The sequence below is a fragment of the Schistocerca gregaria genome, chromosome 3 (genome assembly GCF_023897955.1).
Source record: "Schistocerca gregaria isolate iqSchGreg1 chromosome 3, iqSchGreg1.2, whole genome shotgun sequence".
In the NCBI taxonomy this organism is placed as follows: domain Eukaryota; kingdom Metazoa; phylum Arthropoda; class Insecta; order Orthoptera; family Acrididae; genus Schistocerca; species Schistocerca gregaria.
The window spans coordinates 807,533,437-807,555,088 of record NC_064922.1 but is presented as its reverse complement, the minus strand read 5'-3'; the positions used below and the strand labels follow the sequence as shown (position 1 = coordinate 807,555,088).

Below are 21,652 nucleotides of genomic sequence, written 5' to 3'. Positions count from 1 at the left end.
ACTTTGTTGGTATGTTATCATTCCCACTAGAATAATTAGATTTTAAGGATTTTATGATGGATGCTACTTCTTTGGAAGATGTGAGTGTCATTTCCATTTTACTCAAATTATTTTTAAAGATTGGTCTCAGAGACTGGTTTCACAGAATGGGCATATGATTAGTGAAACTGAACACTTCAAATTTCTAGGTGTTCGGATAGATACTAAACTGTCATGGAAAGCCCATGTTCAGGATCTTGTTCAAAGACTTAATGCTGCCATTTTTACTATTCTAACAGTATCTGAAGTAAGTGATCATTCGACATGAAAATTAGTCTAGTCTGCTGCTATGTTCATTCACTTATATTGTGTGGTATTATATTTTGGGGTAACTCTTCCCATTCTAAAAGGTTATTTTTGGCTCAGAAACAAGCAATTCAAGTAATAGTTCATGAACCTCTTGTGGACCCCTGTTCACTAATCTGGGTAATATCCAGCCTGCATTTGGATCAGACTTTCTTAGCGCTTGTGCAAAAATGTGTGCACGCAGTATACTGCTGCATCCATTTTTAATAAGCTACCACAAGAATTCAAAAATCTTAACAGTAATCCACATGCTTTCAAATTGAAAACAAAGATTTTCCTAATGTGTCACTCCTCCCATTCTGTTGAGGAGTTCTTTGAAAAATTAGGCTAATTCTTATGTTATATTGTTGACTGCATTTATTTAAACTTACGGGTTGACTTTTTCTGGATTCATAGACATTTTATTTTTGTCTATTATTACTGTTATGTTGTAATTTCATGTACTGACAAGTTACATGACCTTGGAGATTTGTTCCTCAATTTGGTTGGTTGGCTGGTTGGTTTAAAAGGGGGGGAAAGGGACCAAACTGCTCCTGTTAAAACAATCATACAGGGGAAAGAAGAAAACAAATGAAACGGAGAGCACAATACTGTAATGAAGGAAATATGACAAGAACGACAGAAAGGCAACAAACACTACAAAGAACAAAGGAGAACAAGAAAACCACAGACTGATGCAAGAAAAAATGTAGAAGAGACCAAAACAAGAAAGCAGATTACCATGGCTGGCTGACCACAAGAATAAAAAGAAAAATCCAGCCACTCTGCAGCACATTAAAACCTCTCTAAAAGTAATGGGGTGGAGGACACAGAGGGACAAAGGACTTGTGCTGAAACTTAGATCAAATGATCAAACCCTCCCTCACAAATAAAACGTAAAACTAAAGCTGCTGAGGCACTGTCGCCCAACATCGAAGGTAGAGTGCTGGGAAAGTCCACCTCAAGAGCGGCTAAAAGTGGGCAGTCCAGCAAGATGTGGATGACAGTCAGAATGGAGCCACAGCGACACCAAGGTGGCGCCTTGCGACGGAGGAGGTAACCATGTGTCAGTCATGTATGGTCAATGCGGAACCGGCAAAGGGCAACAGATTCCCTGCAAGTGACTCGCATGGATCACCGCCACGCATTTGTTGTCTCCTGGATAACAAGGGGTTTATTTGGTGTACTCAGGGTGCGCCATTCAGTATCCCAGTTCGCGAAAGCTTTGCGGAGGAAGACCACTTGCAAATCGGTCTCCAGTAGGCCAATCTCCAGAGATGGTTTACCTTACTGGTGGCCTGTTTGGCCAGGCAGTCAATAAGTTCATTGCCCGGTATCCCAATATGTTCTGGGGTGCAAATGAAGGTCACTGAGCGTCCACTGGTTCAGAGGGCATAAAGAAGCACTGGTTGAGAGCTTGTAGGCTGCTTAAGGAGTCACTACAAATGATGAAGGACTAACCAGAGCAGGAGCAGATATCATCAAGAGCATGGTAGATGGCAACCAACTCTGCAGTGAAAATGCTGCAGCCATCCAGAAAGGAGTGTTATTCAGTATGGTCAATGTGAGCATAAGCATAGCCAACAAGACCGTCAACAAGTGATCCATTGGTGTAGATTATTTCTGAGCCCTCAAACTCGCCAAGAAGAGAGATAAAATGCCGACGAGGGCCTCAGGTGGAACTGAGCCTTTGGGGCCTTGCAAAAGGTCCAGCTGTAGCTGTGGTTGAGGTATGGTCCATAGAGATGTATGGAAGTAGGCCTGCAGAAAGGTGGTAAAGGGAAAGCGTCGAGTTCATGAAGAAGTGACCAGACATAAGACGGTGAAGGGATTCCCAGTTCTGGGCCGCTGTTGCAGGAGATAGACTGCCGTGTTGGGGAAAAGAAGACGGTAATTTGGATGGCAATGTGAACTATGGATGTAGGCAATATAATTTGTGAGCAATAGTGGCCACCGGAGCCACAATGGAGGAATGCCAGCTTCCACAAGGAGCCTGTTCAAGGGGCTAGATCGGAAGGCTTCTGTCGCTAGGCGACTCAATTTGGTCCTACGGAACTTGAGATGTAAATAAAATATTCCATTGTACTGTTCACCGAACCTGTTAATGCCAAGCTCTCAGTAACGGAAATGAAGTAAATGTTTAAAAGGTTTGTAACAATACAAGCACTTGTCACCAAAGTCTCATTTATTTTTAGAACTACCTTTTCCTCTACCTTTTTTGGTCCCACCTGTCTATCTTCACTATATCCATACAGTTTTTACTTTTTAACCCGATGTAATTACAGGGTGTATACGGGGACAAGGAAAAAAATTTTCCGGATTATTCCTGGACTTCTCCCGGATATCCCGTTTAAAAAATATGCTTTTTCCCGGGAGAAAATACACTTTTTCTGTGCTAGGTGACAGTAGGTTTTCCGTAGATTTTCCCTCAGAACTGAAAAACTTATCAGTCCTTTGAATGGTTAATGTTTTATACAATCGTGTAGAACTTCCCGGAAAAATAAAAGAAAAGACGGGGTGAAGAAGTTTTGGAAAGACCTTTGATTTGCAGCAACATTATACGCTGCATATTTTTACGAAAGTATAAATTCGAATTGCATCAAATACAGCTCATTAGTTTCTGGAGCGTTGAAACAGAGGTTGGGATGTCCTTTTGTAAGCGAGTCATATCTCAAACCACGAGATCTCGCCAGCCGATGACAGCAGCTACTCAGAGCATAGGATACGTGTTATAGTCAGCCAATAACAAGATCACTGGTTACATAGCGCGAACACACAAGAGGAAAAGTTAATGGTTTACATTAATGTGTGCAACTGCAGTATATCTACAAGAAAAGCTAAGCTTTCACATATAATATTGGTCTCTAAGATTAACATGCAACAACAGAAGCTAAGCTTTCAAGAGTAATATTGATATTTTTAGCATGTGTTATACTTTAAGATACATCACACAATGTGCCAGTAAATTTAAAATTATGACATAAGTGTCTCGCGGCTCGAAATTTTTGTAAGTGGCTGGTCCTCAAACTGTTCAGTTTCGAACGCTCTGTGATTTAGAAATCCATCCCCCTTTCTCACACATAACATAATTCATATTGCGTAAAAAGGAATTTACTTTGAATGTAACGCTTTTCTAACCACCGTTCGCAAAATTATCCAGAGACTGTTAGAAATAGGTTCGATTTACCAGTTGCCAGACAGCACCAGAAAACAAGGCTTATTGTGCGTGTGCAACTGCAGTGGTGTAGGAAGCCTACATGTTTGTATGTATAAAGCACTAAGAGAGCTTACACTACACCATAAGAGGAACAGGGCATCAGAGGATACTCCAAAGAGCATGGGAATTTCGTAAACCATACTAAAATGCATAATTCAGCTTGGAGTGCAAATTGGCTTTATCCAGATTCACAATGAAGTAGTTCCCATCTGATATTAAGCTTTTCAGTGTGGTTTTTGGGATGTAAACTTTCTTGGAGTACCAGTACTCTATGATCTCATTTTTGGTTCTTTATTATGGCATAATGCCATACATGGCAAAAGATGATAACGTGCACTTGAAATTCAGCGAACAGTTGGAACTAGCCAATACTGTAGAATGAAACACTTCGTTTCAAATAAAATGATCACCTCAGCGGAAAGATTAATCAAGTCAAATTTCTTTAGCAAACTTGCAAAAATAACTTAATTGTTATGCAAGGCGATTAATGCTTGACAAACTTGGAAATAAAATAAAATCAGAAAACTGAAATTAATAATATATTTTTGCCCTCCGTAATTATGTGAATGTATTTTAATTCACTTGATAGCCCCCGGCCACAGAAATCCGTTTTGTTTTCATTTGACGTGGGAGCTGTACACGAAGGGAAGCAGCGAAATCACTTAACGTAAACACAGGTCACGTGGAGGTTAACCCCCTCCCCACTACAACTCAGACAACTCTGTGCAAGCGCGAATCTCGTAGCTAGGGCGCGCGATAAAAGTTTTTCTCGTTTGCATCTGGCTGCTTGCAGCTACTACTGATACAGCTAACAGCCAAACTACAAGTAGCGGGAAGCGGGAGAAGGTACTGCTTATACGCGAGTCAAACGCACATGCGCAACAGACCGCTGGCAATTTGTGAAACGAACCTAATGTGAACAGTTGGGACGTCATGCTCACAGTAAGCAGTTTATTGTTATGAAGAATTACAGTCTGCGCCCTACAGCCTTTGACATATTTTTGCTATTTGCAGACGCTTGTGCGTGCTTTTTGTAAATTGCACATTTCCTTTTCCACTAAAGTTTTATTTAAAGTTTTATTTTTCTCCCTCTCGTTTATATTTTATTGCTGCAACATCATTCCCCAGTAGCAGGATACAATAACATTATTTGCTAGAAAATCAATTCTGCAGTCAAAATTACAAAAATTTATCTGAAAGCTAAAACAACGAAAATTCCCGGAATTCCGAAAAATTCTCGGGTTTTTCCCGGTTTTCTCCCGGATGAAAAAATTCACGGGTCTTTCCCAGATTTCCCGGTTGTCCCGGGTCGTATACACCCTGAATTATCTTTTTCTCATAATAAAGCTGCTTCGATTTCTGGATTATTTGTTTCAATATTTTGCAGTATTCTTTTTAACGCATTACAAAGCTAACATCAGAACTGCTCCTAGATAGTAGATACAGTCTCCTGTTTGTCCCACATGATATCTTTATTCCTTGAGTAATTCACGTTTTATTTTTTGACTTCTGTGTGATTTTGAGGTACCTTGAGGGAAAAAAATATTTCTAAAGTGGAAGTAACTTTATTAATGAATGCTTTGTATCTTCCATTTGAGTCTGAAGTATTCTAAACATCTACCCAGTTCATGTCTTTGAGTAATTTCCTGAATTTCTCAATTTTTGGCTTACTTATTACCTTCCTGTGCTCAAATTTAATAGATTTTTTTAATCTGAGAAGTTTCAACATTTAACACAACAAGACGCTGCATGTTGTGATCAGGTAGCCCATTTACTATTGGTTTTGTGAAGAGGCTTTTTCCCTAGATTTGTGTACAAAAATATTATCTAAAGAAGTCTCGGAGCATTTACATATCCTAGTTGCAAATTTCATAGTGGGAACTAAATTGAATGATACTGTTACTGAATGCAATAATTGTTCACCGATTCCTTGTTTTTTTACTGTGGGATGGGACAACGGAGTTTCCAGATTTTTTTATGAAGATATTAAAATTTCCTGAAGTTGATCTGTATATACCTACTATTATAATGGACTTATCATGAAATACTACTTCTGTTGCACAAGCTTCTAAATGCCAATATGAGTAAAAGTTATTACTATCAATATTCTTGAAATCAAAACAGTTTCTGATAAATGTGGCAACTCCTCTTGTTGCCATAGTTTCTCTACAGGAGTAAGAAGCTAACTTGAATCCTGCAACATTTAACATATCTATACTAGTGGTCAGATGACGTTCAGAGAGGAAGATTATATCAACTGATTCACTCAACTCTAGTTCTTCACACTCATTAAGCTTACACCTTAGTCCTCGGATATTGTGATTCCATAAGGATAACTCATTTTGTGCACTGGCAGAATTACAACTGGATGAACCTAATGCTCCTGTCAATTTTTTAGTATCTCTAGTTTCAATCAGAGCCTTCTGCATGAATTGTGTACATCAAAATTTGCTATCTGGCTGCCTGTTTTATCAATGTAAATGTCATTTTTACCTTGTCTCTGAACATATTTTGTTTCTGCCCTCCCTACCCTAAAGAACTGCTGTTCTGTCACTTGTAACCACTGGTACTTTACCACTTGCGACAGTGCCCCCCCCCCCCCCCCCCCAAGTTATTTGCTGTTAGCCCACACAGTTTTCCCTTCCCTTTACTGTTAAGGTGAAGGCCATGCCTAGTATAGTCCCACCTGCTGACTGAGTCAACAGGAGCCACATCAATATGAGACTCCATACCTGATCCAAGCAGCTATTCCACCTCTAAATTAGCTCTCCTAACAGAAGTGTTTAAATGAAGCCAGTCATGGTGGCTCAGAACAGACACAAGCCCAATACCAGTATGTCCCACTGCAGAAGCTATCTTTACCAGGTCACACTCAACTGAATAATTAGGGTTCCTATCTATGCTGTTGCTAGCCCCACCTACTATTACCATGGTTGTCTTCCTTTGTGAAGTCTTTGCAATGTGAACCTACATCCTATATCACCTGACCCAGACTTACACTAAGTTTAAAAGAACTTGTGACCTGGTAACCTGAACCTAGTTCATTTTTTCACAACATTTTCTGACTTCTTACTTTTCAAACACTTTTTGAAAGTTTGTTGTGTCCTGCCTACTCCTAAATGTACTTGTGGCTCATAAGTTTCCAACTGCGACAACAAATCAAACTCATTTTCCACATTGACAACAAATCTGTCTGAGAATGTCTTATTCCTATTTCTTCTATGACCTGTTGTCACTTCCCACTTTTATTCCCCCACCCTTTCTACAGCAAACCCTACACCAGTGAATCTTGTTTCTTTCCCCAAGTCCCGAGCCGCTACAGTCACCCACATGGAAGAAACTGCAACACCCCTCACACCACACCCCAGAACAATCTTATAGCAAGTCATACACTTCTCACTCATGGCAAACAAATTTTAGCATTAGTCTAATTGCATTTGCAAAGGACTGAGTTTGTTAATATGCCGTCCTCCTCTCCATTTAGCAGGCTGTTTGAGAACCAGCCTCACCAAAATATCATTCTGAACCTCTACATATGAATAAGCACTGTCTTAAACACACAGGACAAATTTTCAGTATAAAATAAATTATACCCAATTTTTTCCACATATATTTGCACTTGTGTCACATGAATGCCAATTTAAATCTGACTTCTATTGTACCTATGCCACATTTAAGCCTTACACTTCTGATGAACTTTATTCTAATCCGTTTTCATAAGACAGATTATTGCTCTTTACATTTCCAGTAACTGTGTTGCACCAAACACAGACAATGATGTTAATTTTTTTTTGTTTATACACACTCATTATGCACAGTGTAAAATTAGTGTGAGAACTAAGAGGAAAATGCCTGTTGCAGATGGAAAAAATAAGAGAAAGAGCAACTGTTTTTCTCTCAAAGCACGAAAACGGACAAGCTCATCAGATGGCAAACCAGAGTTACTGAATATGTTAATTTATTTTTGACAAAACAATTGAAAGGTTAGGGTGCAATAACAATAGTATTATAGAAAGGATAGATTCTTACTCTCTGTAAAGAGGACACATTGAGTTGCACACTGGTATAACATAAAAACTGTTGCACATTGAGCTTCGTTAAATACTAAGCCGAAAGCTCAATGTGTAACAGTTTTTTTGTGCCTGTCTGTGACTCTTTTTGTTTTAATTGATGAAAGGAAGAAATTTAAAATGCAACAAATGAAGCAGGTGAAAGGGAATACAAACGTTTAAAAAAATGAGATTGACAGGAAGTGCAGAATCGCTAAGGCCGGTATTACACTATCAGATTCCTTTGTCAAAGATTTGATCAAAGATACGATCAAATATTCCATCAAATATATTTGACAAAAATCTTTGACGTAGCACTAGAAGGGGTATTACACTGTCATCATATTTTTCGTCAAAGTTCAAGATGGCTGACAAAAACAACTTGTTATTAACCGCAGCAGTTGCATGTAACACAATTGCACTGTTGCACTGTGTGCACATGTGGAAGAGATGCGGGCGGGGGAGGGACATACCTGGGTGAAGCGGTGAGTTCTGCGACGACACGATAAAAGCATTCAACAAAACTTGTTACGTGAGCTTATAGTGGAGGACGTCAAGTCGTAAATCAATTACGTAAGAATGGATGAGCATACATTTCTGTATGTGCTTAATGAAGTGTATCCTCATATCACAAAGCACAGTATTCACTTACGAACTGCTACATGAACTGCTACATCTGCAGAAGACAGGCTCACTGTAACACTCCGATTCTTTGCTACAGGAGAGGGTTGGGTTGGGTTAGGTTAGGTTTCCAATCTTCTTAATCTATTTTTGTATTCAGCGTGCTTCACACTGAAAAGCGCATCATCAGCTACATATATCTCTTATCAATTTGTAGTTGTCGGCACACACCAATTGTATTTACTGGCCATGTTTATAAAAACACTACAGATGACAGAAGGATGATCCACTGGCTCTGAAAGACTGCACATTTCATCAACTTCTATTTGTGTTTTCTCCAGCTACCACATTGTGAGTAGATTCTTTTATCTGTCAAATTATATTACATGTCCATAATGGTAATTAGAACTTATATATAATTATACATTTAAAAAAACAGATTACTGATTTTTAGCACATCTAGTGGCAGCTGTAGTCTACAAAAAATCTACACATTATATTAAAAACAAGGATAATGCCCAAATTTATAAAAAAGGATTGTTTAGTGAATGTGATCACTGTTTCCACTAGCTCTTTTACATGTTACTATTTTAAAAAAACTGCTAAAAAGATAAAATGAAAATGTTGGCAAAATGTCCAAATGTAGGATTACATTAACCATGACTTTAATTTTTTATCTCACCCTTTCCATAGGTACTTCAGCTGTATCTCCAAAATCAATAAAATTATTTGTCACATGATCCTGATGGATTTCCATTATAATAGCACGATACCAACACACTCCATCTGGTGTTGCTAAGCACATTTTTCCTTGTTGCAGCATGCTAGAAGGTAGTTTGCCTGCAGTCTGGAATAGCAGAAAAATGTGTCATACAAATATGCTCAGAAAAACTGCACAAATACACAATCTGACTATGAAACAGATTAAATTTTGTCAATCTAACATACAGGAAAAAGGTTTACCATTTATTGATGGCACACCTGATGCAAGATATTTATAGAGCAAATATCTCCTAATTATAGCACTAGTGATTAGCGAACAGTATTTTTTGTTCTTTTCTAATCATGTTCACTTTCATTACATTTGTCACACTTCTGTTCATGTATGGATAGAAACAATGCAAATTCCTGGATGGAACTACACCTACAATAAGAGAAAGCTAACCATTCATCTATAGCAAATCAGTGTGAGGAGCACAGAAACACGTAACAGGAAACAGTGTCTTTCAAGCACTAGCTCTTTATATAGCAGAAAAAAACTACACGCACAGCCCCCCCCCCCCCCCCCCCCCCCCCCACACACACACACACAAGAGCAAGTACAAGCACAAGCTCACAGAGTACTATAGGTATACTCCCATGGACAAGGATTATTAATAATTAGTGAAAGCTGTTGCCTGAGCTCATGAAGGTACGGACACGGAAGAGAAGTATAAATGGTGGGTAATAGCACTTTGGACAGATTACTCCTAGGAGCACAAACAAAACAATAATAGTACAAAGGGTAGAGCAAAACGGGATGTGGAAGGAGAAGAGGGGGAGAAAAGATGATGATGATGATGATGATGATGATGATGGAGAAAGGGAGAGGGGTTTATAAATATGGGGAGAGTTGAGAGGAAGAGACGGAGTGGGGGGCGGGGGGAGAAGAAGGGAACACAAGAGAGGGGGCGGTGGGGAGGGGAAGTGAAGAAAGGGGGTGGGGGAACCAAGAAGAGGGTGGGGGGAAAGAAGAGGAGGATGGAGGGTGGAGAGGATGGAGGGTGGAGACGAGGGAGGGAGGGATGAGACGAGGGAGGGAGGGGGGGAGACGAGGGAGGGAGGGGGGAGACGAGGGAGGGAGGGGGGAGACGAGGGAGGGAGGGGGGAGACGAGGGAGGGAGGGGGGAGACGAGGGAGGGAGGGGGGAGACGAGGGAGGGAGGGGGGAGACGAGGGAGGGAGGGGGGAGACGAGGGAGGGAGGGGGGAGACGAGGGAGGGAGGGGGGAGACGAGGGAGGGAGGGGGGAGACGAGGGAGGGAGGGGGGAGACGAGGGAGGGAGGGGGGAGACGAGGGAGGGAGGGGGGAGACGAGGGAGGGAGGGGGGAGACGAGGGAGGGAGGGGGGAGACGAGGGAGGGAGGGGGGAGACGAGGGAGGGAGGGGGGAGACGAGGGAGGGAGGGGGGAGACGAGGGAGGGAGGGGGGAGACGAGGGAGGGATGGGGGAGACGAGGGAGGGATGGGGGAGACGAGGGAGGGAGGGGGGAGACGAGGGAGGGAGGGGGGAGACGAGGGAGGGAGGGGGGAGACGAGGGAGGGAGGGGGGAGACGAGGGAGGGAGGGGGGAGACGAGGGAGGGAGGGGGGAGACGAGGGAGGGAGGGGGGAGACGAGGGAGGGAGGGGGGAGACGAGGGAGGGAGGGGGGAGACGAGGGAGGGAGGGGGGAGACGAGGGAGGGAGGGGGGAGACGAGGGAGGGAGGGGGGAGACGAGGGAGGGAGGGGGGAGACGAGGGAGGGAGGGGGGAGACGAGGGAGGGAGGGGGGAGACGAGGGAGGGAGGGGGGAGACGAGGGAGGGAGGGGGGAGACGAGGGAGGGAGGGGGGAGACGAGGGAGGGAGGGGGGGAGACGAGGGAGGGAGGGGGGAGACGAGGGAGGGAGGGGGGAGACGAGGGAGGGAGGGGGGAGACGAGGGAGGGAGGGGGGAGACGAGGGAGGGAGGGGGGAGACGAGGGAGGGAGGGGGGAGACGAGGGAGGGAGGGGGGAGACGAGGGAGGGAGGGGGGAGACGAGGGAGGGAGGGGGGAGACGAGGAGGGAGGGGGGAGACGAGGAGGGAGGGGGGAGACGAGGAGGGAGGGGGGAGACGAGGAGGGAGGGGGCAGACGAGGAGGGAGGGGGCAGACGAGGAGGGAGGGGCAGACGAGGAGGGAGGGGCAGACGAGGAGGGAGGGGCAGACGAGGAGGGAGGGGCAGACGAGGAGGGAGGGGCAGACGAGGAGGGAGGGGCAGACGAGTAGGGAGGGGCAGACGAGGAGGGAGGGGCAGACGAGGAGGGAGGGGCAGACGAGGAGGGAGGGGCAGACGAGGAGGGAGGGGCAGACGAGGAGGGAGGGGCAGACGAGGAGGGAGGGGCAGACGAGGAGGGAGGGGCAGACGAGGAGGGAGGGGCAGACGAGGAGGGAGGGGCAGACGAGGAGGGAGGGGCAGACGAGGAGGGAGGGGCAGACGAGGAGGGAGGGGCAGACGAGGAGGGAGGGGCAGACGAGGAGGGAGGGGCAGACGAGGAGGGAGGGGCAGACGAGGAGGGAGGGGCAGACGAGGAGGGAGGGGCAGACGAGGAGGGAGGGGCAGACGAGGAGGGAGGGGCAGACGAGGAGGGAGGGGCAGACGAGGAGGGAGGGGCAGACGAGGAGGGAGGGGCAGACGAGGAGGGAGGGGCAGACGAGGAGGGAGGGGCAGACGAGGAGGGAGGGGCAGACGAGGAGGGAGGGGCAGACGAGGAGGGAGGGGCAGACGAGGAGGGAGGGGCAGACGAGGAGGGAGGGGCAGACGAGGAGGGAGGGGCAGACGAGGAGGGAGGGGCAGACGAGGAGGGAGGGGCAGACGAGGAGGGAGGGGCAGACGAGGAGGGAGGGGCAGACGAGGAGGGAGGGGCAGACGAGGAGGGAGGGGCAGACGAGGAGGGAGGGGCAGACGAGGAGGGAGGGGCAGACGAGGAGGGAGGGGCAGACGAGGAGGGAGGGGCAGACGAGGAGGGAGGGAGGGAGGGAGGGGGAGAAGAGGGGTTCAAATTAGTTGATTGGTTGTTGGTGTGGGGGGGGGGGGGATGTAGACAGGGCAACCAAATTAAAACAATCACTCAGTTAGTTGGAATAGTCATTCATGCTTTTGAATGAAAGCAGTCTGTAGGAGCAACCAAATGCAAACAGTCAAATCATTGAGTCGTAGTTTGACATGTCAGTGGGATGATTATTCATTCCTCACCTTCTGAGTGAAAGTAGTCTGTGAGACCACTGGAATGAAAAAATTCAACACCACTGTTTACTTTGCATTTTGACTGAATTGTTAATCCTTTCTGTTCAAGCAAAAACCATCAGCCGTTTTTGTGTCGGTTGAACCATGTATTAATTCTTTCAGCTGAAACCACTCTTTAATGTGTTTGTTGACTGATCTATACATTCATTCGCCTGACTAAGACCAGGTGATGTGGGGTAGGTAGAGGTAGAGGGATTGGGGGGGGGGGGGGCACGTGGATGGTTATCTTCAATGTGTGCACCATTTGTATCACATGGGATATTGAAACAATATTCCAGTACGCGTCTGGCTTAGCATGTACTCGTTAACATGTGCTGTTGCTGGTTTGATGTGAGCTCACAGTTTCTGCAGGTCCTACACAAAGAAAATAAAAAATGTAATTGGGCTGCGAAGGATCTGGGTGTCAGATCTGGATTGTACCAACCAGTCCACACACTGTGCCAACTATTGGGGGTGGGGTGGAGGAGAGACCAGTTTTAGGTGCATGAACATTATGCTGCAAATCACAAATTTCTATCTATTTCAACTCCTGAAATATAAGTGATCAAATCAGTAAAGATCATTTTCGATCAAGTGTGTGTGTGTGTGTGTGTGTGTGTGTGTGTGTGTGTGTGTGTCTAAGCGTGCTGACTTCTGGGTTTTTAATACACTAAAACAAATAAACTACCTGTGGGCCAGTCATCATTTAATGAATTTTAATTAAGGTTTGCTACAATTTATTCATTTCCAATCAATTGAATTTCCATTGACACAAAAAAAGGTCCATGTTTATGTCAGACAGTAGTATAGAAATCCCTCCAGTATGTCTCAGGACACCCCTCAGAGCTACGACCAACCCGGGGAAACCCAGTGTTGCAAAATTACAACTTTCCTCAAAGCTAATTAACTGAAATATATTTGTGCTCATAGCGCACAGCTTAATTAAACGCAGGTACAAGATGTTATAAAGTAATTCAACTGAGCAGCTTTTTTCTTCAAACCACCTCCTCACTGTGTGCCAGATTTGAGAAGGCATGAGCCATCCTGGTTTGATTCTCTATCATTTCGAATCACTTTTGAAAGCCAGCCCGAGCGTGGTTTGTCACACGGTTTCTTCACACTCATCCAGGCAAAGTCTGAGCTGGTTAACCATTTCAGTCCCATTTACATGATATACAAATGCTTACAATACGAAAAACATGTCTATATATTAATCTATATATTAACACTACTAAGCAGACACATTTCAATACACATATGACTAGCATTAGATGTAGCCTTGGGTTGTATAATCAAGACTACTATGTTTTGATTGATGTAAGAAGCTGCAAAGTTTGAAATTCATAAATCTATTTTGTTTATTTGTACTACTTAAATGGAAACAAATAATACTGCAAGTGATTGTGATGTACCAAAGGCCTGATGAAAATGAAGAAGCATTAACTACTGCATAAATATACAAATCAGAGTAATATACAGGGTGATTTTTCCCACCAGGTACGCACTCTAGGGATTGATCGGTGAGAGCATACGGAACGAAACAGGTCTAATGAACTTATGTCATGAAAGGCATTGTTTCCATGCTGGATACCATTTATTCAATCGTACATTGTTACACAGACTGTGTTCTAATATGTGCTGTACCATGCATCCACAGTTACAGTATATGTTGAAAATGGTTTCCACGTGCCTGAACACACGAGCGTACGCGTTGTAACATATTCTGTCTCACATGTTGCATATAAAAAGTGTCAAAGGCAGCAAGAATAAACTGCTACAGTGCCTCCACATCTGGGATGGATTTTGCATACATGGTATGTTTGAGGTGGCCCCATAACCAGAAACTACGGTTTGAGATCCAGTGAAAGAACAGGCCACACAACTGGATCCACTCGTCCGATCCATCGAAAAAGGAAAACACGATTGAGATGCATCCGGACACTAACGGCGAAGGAGGCTGGAGCACATCATGCAACAGCCACATAACCCTTTGAATCACCAATGGCCCTTCTTCCAGTACAGGAGGCAAAGTAATCCACAAGAAATGCCAATAGTTCCAGCCTGTTATGTGACATGGAAGAAGGCTGGTCCCAAAATACAGACGCCAATTATCCTGGCTGGCACATTCCAGCTGCACCAACGCTGATGATTCACTGTCACCATGCCATGGAGGTTCAGCACCCTATCACACAGATGACTGTTAGGAAAGTTTAAGATAACTCTATACATAAATGTGGCCTCGTCTGTGAATAGGATGGATGACACAAATTCTGGAATCGTGGTTGCCTGGTGAAGAAACCAGTGACACAACTGCTCCCAATGTGGAAAGTCTGTCACTAGTAAGCCATGCAAATGCTACAAGAGATATGGGTAGTAACAATTGTCATGGAGAATATTCCACACGGTTGTCTGGCTTACCCCGTACTGGCAGGCCAACTGCCTGGTAGTGACGCAGCTATCGCCTTCCACAGTGTTAATCACATTTTCCTCAAAGTCTGGTGTCCAAACATTTCGAGTACATCCTTCGTGATTTCCTGTTTCCTGAGACTACCCTATCTCAGACAAATGGCGAAACACTGTTGCAAACACTGAATGCTGTGCTTGTTGTTAGCAGAGATAGGTCTCCTGATACAACCTTGCTGCCTGACGCCCGTTGCCATTTGCCTTTCCGCAGGTAAACACCACATCGGCAAGCTCTCGATTCGAATATAGAACCATTGTGTACAATGCTGTGTCACATCCACTACAAGGTGAATCAGCAAGAGAAGTGGATGGACACAACACTACCTATCAATTTGGCACGAGAGAGCACTAGGGCATGATGTATAAAGAATGGAACCACCCTCAAAGAGGAAACCATGTATACTGTAACTGAGGCTGCATGGTGCAGCACATATTAGACCACAGTCTCTGTAACAATGTATGATTGAATAAATGGCCTCTAGCATCATGCAGTTCCAAATTCATTATACCTTTTTTGTTCTGTATCCCCTCATCAATCAATCCCTTGAGTTTGTACACGGTAGAAAAAATTACCCTGTATATGAATGAGAGAAATCATATGAATAAGAAGTGATCCTCAAGATAAATTCAATGCAATACACAATATCTGCAAGGATGATTCTTATTATGAAACTATATTAAGCAAAGAAATCAACAAATGATATGTATTCTCTGTGGAAAAATACAGCCTACAAGTGGCAGAATATTCTTGAAATGCAACAGATCAAGTCACCAATTTTTTTTTAAGAGTATAATATTTAGTTTATGTTTACGTCACCTCAGCATTTACAAAAATAGATACATAAATAAATAATTAATGTTGTGCGTTAACTGGTGGAAGAGAGAGACAGAGCATCAATAAATTTAAATTAAAAATAATTATTTAAGAAAAACATTCTAATATAATATGTTTTTAAAACTGACTAAAATGTATGAGATAATTTCTCCTAGCCCCATACACATTCCTAATACCATATGAATGATCCTGAAAATTTGTGCTTGTTAATTTTTAATACATACAACAATACTCATAAAATTACAAATATAAAACATAGTATGCATGCAATACATAAGTAATGCAGCAATAGTTCACCTAAGTTGTTAACACTTTTATTGAACTTCAAATAATACAAACAGTTCTGCGATTTTCCTCAACGACACTCACTCTATACACTCCTTACGATTACCCAATGCATGTGCCATGTGTGTCCCGTTTACAATTTTACAGGTATTATCGTAAAAAATTCACAAGCACAAATTTTCAGGACTTTCTGTATGGCATTAGGAACCTGTATGGGGCTACCAGATGTTATTCAATACTTTTCAGTCCATTTTAAATAAGTGTTTTATTAAAAATCAAACAATGAATAATCCAGGATGGAATGTAACAATATTATGAGAAGGAAAGTTGTTACTCACCATATAGTGCAGGTGGTGAGTCGCAGATAGGCAAAACAAAAAGGTTCTCACAACACACGCACATGCAAACGCAACTTGCACACACCTGCAGTCTCAGATAACTGAAATCACCCTGCGAGCAGCAACATCAGTGCATGACGAGAGTGGCACCAGGGTGGGGGTAAGGAGGAGGCTGGGGTGGGGAGGGGAAGGGATAGTATGGTAGGGGTGGCGGACAGTGAAGTGCTGCAGTTTTGACGGAGGGCAGGAGAAAGGGGGGGGGGGGGGGTAAGTAATGGAAAGGAGAGAAATAAAAACAAATTGAAAGACTGGGTGTGGCGGTGAAATGACAGTTGAGTAGTGCTGGAATGGGAACAGGGAGGTGGCTGGATGGGTGAGGACAGTGACTAACGAAGGTTGAGGCCAGAAGGGTTACAGGAATGAAGGATGTATTGCAGGGAAAGTTCCCACCTGTGCAATTCAGAAAAGCTGGTGTTGGTGGGAAGGATCCATATGGCACAGGCCATGGAGCAGTCACTGAGATGAGGGATATCATGTTTGGCAGCGCGTTCAGTAACAGGGTGGTCCACTTGTTTTTTGATCACAGTTTGTTGGTGGCCAATTCATGCGGACAGACAGCCTGTTGGTTGTCAAGCCTACATAGAATGCAGCACAGTGGTTGCAGCTTAGCTTGTAAATCACAAGAGTAGTTTCACAGGTAGCCCTGCCTTTGATGGGATATGTGATGTTAAGTGACCGCACTGGAGCAGGTGGTGGTAGGGGGATGTATGGGACAGGTCTTGCATCAAGGTCTATTACAGGGGTGTGAGCCATGACGTAAGGGATTGGGAGCAGGGGTATTCAAGGATGGACAAGTATATTGTGTAGATTGCGCGGATGGCAGAATATCACTGTAGCAGGGGTTGAAAGGATAGTGGGCAGGACATTTCTCATTTCAGGTCATGACAAGAGGTGATCAAAATCCTGGTGGAGAATGTAATTCTGTTGCTCCAGTCCTGGATGGTACTGAGTTACATGGGGAATGCTCCTCTGTGGCTGGACTGTGGGACTTTGGAAGGTGGTGGGAGACTAGAAAAATAAGGCACATGAGATCTGTTTTTGTACAAGGTTTTCAGGATAATTACGGTCAGTGAAGGCTTCAGCAAGACCCTCGGTATATTTAGAGAGGGACTGCTTGTCACTGCAGATGCGACGACCACAGGTGGCTAGGCTGTATGGAAGGGACTTCTTGGTATTGAATGGGTGGCAACTGTCGAAGTGGAGGTATTGCTGGTGGTTAGTAGGTTTGATATGGACGGAGGTAGTGATGTAGCCATCTCAGGTGGAGGTCGACATGTAGGAGTAGGACCAGGTGAAGCAAATGGGGGAGAAGTAGTTCAGGTTCTGGAGGAATGTGGATAGGGTGCCTTCACCTTCAATCCAGATAGTAAAAATGTCATCGATCAATCTGAACCATTGAGGGGTTTAGGATTCTGGGTCTTTAGGAAGGATTCCTCTAGATGGTCCATGAATAGGTTAACATAGGATGGTACCATACGGGTGCCCATAGCTGTACCGTTGACTTGTTTCAGTCGGATGGCTCGCACTGAGTAAAACTTCCATGTAGCTGACATAGGCACAGAGACTAGTTTCTTCCGGTTTTTTTGTTCACTTGAAAAAACTGACTGAAGGAAAAAGCAATCGATTGGATACATCGCGATCTCTGGCAAGCGAAGCATTCATGGTCACGCATTGCCCATAGCATCTGGTAACAGAACAATCCCACAGCCAATCGGAGAGCGCGGCGCCAAGTGTCTGTAGTTTAAAAATTGTGCATTGTCAAGCTACACAACACTACTAATTTTGGCACCTACTGACATCAGCTAACCACGAATAAAATTTCATGACACAATTTTTCTCCACCCTGTAAATGAAGCATTCAGGATCAAGAGTCAGAAAACCATAGGGTTTTCAATCACCCATTTCAGATCAGGTACAATTAAGGTACAATAAAGCCACTGCTACACTGTCACCAACAATGACACAGTGAAATTATTTTAAGGAAATCCTAGGAGCAAAAATTAGATGAGAGGATACAATTATTACCAGTGACAAGAATGCACGGACAGTGTCTTGATAAATAGATAACAATGATATAGGGCAATATGGTATATGGACGGAGGTACTGATGTAGCCGTCTCAGGTGGAGGTAGAAATTGTCTTGTTGCGACGAATGGAAAAACTGGTAGAAGCCAACCTCGGGGAAGATCAGTTTGGATTCCATAGAAATGTTGGGACACGTGGGGCAATATTGACCCTACAAGTTATCTTAGAAGAAAAATTAAGGAAAGGCAAACCTACGTTTCTAGCATTTGTAGACTTAGAGAAAGATTTTGACAATGTTGACAGGAATACTCTTTTTTAAAATTCGGAAGGTGGCAGGGATAAAATACAGGGAGCAAAAGGCTATTTACAATTTGTACAGAAACCAGATGGCAGTTATAAGAGTCGAGGGACATGAAAGGGAAGCTGTGGTTGGGAAGGGAGTAAGACAGGGTTGTAGCCTCTCTCCGATGCTATTCAACCTGTATACTGAGCAAGCAGTAAAGAGAACAAAAGAAAAGTACGGAGTAGGCATTAAAATCCATGGAGAAGAAATAAAAACTTTGAGGTTTGCCGATGACATTGTAATTCTGTCAGAGACAGCAAAGGACTTGGAAGAGCAGTTGAACGGAATGGACAGGGTCTTGAAAGGAGGATATAAGATGAACATCAACAAAAGCAAAACGAGGATAATGGAATGTAGTCAAATTAAGTAGGGTGATGCTAAGGGAATTAGATTAGGAAATGAGACCCTTAAAGTAGTAAAGGAGTTTTGCTATTTGGGGAGCAAAATAACTGATGGTGGTCGAAGTAGAGAGGATATAAAATGTAGAGTGGCAATGGCAAGGAAAGCATTTCTGAAGAAGAGAAATTTGTTAACATCAAGTATTGATGTCGTTTCTGAAAGTATTTGTATGGAGTGTAGCCATGTATGGAAGTGAAACATGGACGATAAATAGTTTAGACAAGAAGAGAATGGAAGCTTTCGAAATGTGGTGCTACAGAAGAATGCTGAAGATTAGATGGGTAGATCACATAACTAATGAGGAAGTATTGAATAGGATTGGGGAGAAGAGAAGTTTGTGGCACAACTTAACTAGAAGAAGGGATCGGTTGGTAGGTCATGTTCTGAGGCATCAAGGGATCACCAATTTAGTGCTGGAGGGCAGCGTGGAGGGTAAAAATCGTAGAGGGAGACCAAGAGATGAATACGCTAAGCAGATTCAGAAGGATGTAGGCTGCAGTAGGTACTGGCAGATGAAGAAGCTTGCACAGGATAGAGTAGCATGGAGAGCTGCATCAAACCAGTCTCAGGACTGAAGGCCACAATGACAACAACGTGGTATAAAGAATGTTATGGATGTAGTCTTCTAGATTTCAGCTTGAGAAATGATTTTGTTACAATAGAAAAGTTAAAATATTCTTAAATATGGTTGGGATGGGCACCAGCGGAACAAAACCTCTTTTACACCCTTCTTGAAATCTTTCCCACACAAATTGTTCATTCACCACTTAGTTCCAACGAGACGCTATAAAAGTATTTCCAACTATAAAAGTATTTCCAACTTAATTTGTTTCTTTAGCACATAGTGCACTATACATCCATCAGCAGCACATTTTCAAGACTAAAAAACCAACTTGTCAGCATGTAACAAACAACTTCGCAGATAACACAAGGGAAAGTGTTTGTTACTATTAAAATTTAGCACAGTAAACCTTCATCTTAGTTCATTCTATCTTCAATTAACTACCATATGTCTCATGTCGCATAGGAAAAGTAACCTGTGAATTCCTACACCCTGCTCACCTCTGACGAAGTCAGTTTTCATTTGGGCACAATAAACAAAACTCAAAAATTCCCAAAACAAATACCACAAAATATGAAAAATACATTTTGGGTAACTGAGAATTGCACAAAGCACTGTTATCAAATGAAAGGAATTGCTGTTGAAGAGATAGATTGGTTGATTTGTGAGAGGGGACCAAACAGTGAGATCAGTCCCATCAGGTTAGGGAAGGAAGTCGGCTGTGCCCTCCCAAAGGAACCATCCTGATGTTTGCCAGAAGCGATTTGGGGAAATCGCGGAAAATCTAAATCAGGATGGTTGGATGAAGGTTTGAACCGTTGTCCTCCTGAAGCGGCTCCAGTGTGCTAGCCAATGCGCCAGCTCGCTCGGTGAAGAGATAGAGAAGGGTGAGAAAATGGTAACTAGAGATTTGCTGATCTGGAAAAAGTTTTAATTCAGTGAGTACATCAAACTGAGTCTGCAGCAATTCCTCTAACAAAAGAGTCAGTAGTTCACACAGATGTCTAGAACTCTGAGAGAAATGAAGCAGAAAATTCATTGCATGTAGGTATATAAAGACAAACCCATTATATCTATGCCATGTTTTGGATCTTTTTTTAACAAAAATAATAGTGAAGATTAATGGCGACATTGAATCCACCTATAAAGGTTTTGCCTGAAAAAACAATGCTCTAGCATGTCTGATGGCAGATTATCAAAAGGCTGACATATTTAATGCAGACACATTTAGACTGTTAAATGAAGTCATGTTTAACACAGCATAAAATCGTGCTTTATACAGCATAAACTCAAACTTGTCACAGTAGGGTGCTCAGCAAACACACAGTCATGCTAATGGGGCAAAGAATTAAAAATGTTCATCAATCACTGATGTTTCACAAACTCATGTAACATACCAAGTAAGAAAATTTATTCATGAAGAGCGAAAATGAAAAGTTCTATGTTTCTTGTAAACAGTTTTGGTGACACTGAACTTACTCTTCCTCCCAATGGGACCAGTCTTAAATTACTTACATATATATAAAAAAATGTTTACTGGATAGATAAAAAATCTACTCATCAGGTGGCTGCAAGGAAACATGCATATAAAAGGTATTAAAGTATGCGAGCTTTTGGTTTTGGAGCCAGTGGCTCCTCCTCCTGGCAGATGGGCTGAGGATTGGTCAGTTGGTTTAAAAGAGGGGAGGGGTGGGGTGGGACCAAACTGCAAGGTCATCGGTCCCTCATTCCGATTAAAATAATTCCACAAGAGTGGGAGTAAAATCGAGCTGGAAGAAAGGAGAAATCCACAAGAATGACAGAAGGGCAACAAACACTAAAATGGACAAAATCAGACAGGAAAACCATAGAAAGACGCAGGAAACATGTAGAAGAGATCAAAACAAGAGAGCACATTACCATGATTGGCGACCATTAGAATAAAAAGGAAAAGCCAGCCACTCTGCAACACATTAAAACCTCCACCCTAAAAGCACAAGGGTAGAGGACACAGAGGGACAAAGGACATGCGCTAAAACTTAGATCAAATGATAAAACCCTCCCTCACGAATAAAACGTTGAGGCATTGTCATCCAGCACCGAAGGAAGGGTGCTGGGAAAGTTAAAAGTCTGCCGCAGAGCGGCTAAAAGTG

The 21,652-nt window shown here is 43.2% G+C and overlaps 1 protein-coding gene across 4 annotated transcripts in view; it reads right to left on the bottom strand.

The window, feature by feature from the left end:
* Positions 1-21,652, bottom strand: part of LOC126354374 (tudor domain-containing 6-like) — a 195,681-nt gene that overhangs the window by 24,775 nt on the left and 149,254 nt on the right. For all 4 annotated transcript variants that reach the window (XM_050003965.1, XM_050003968.1, XM_050003967.1 and 1 more), the window contains one exon: positions 8,894-9,058. In XM_050003965.1, the coding sequence (XP_049859922.1) occupies positions 8,894-9,058 (165 nt within the window). The remainder of the gene's footprint in view (positions 1-8,893; positions 9,059-21,652) is intronic.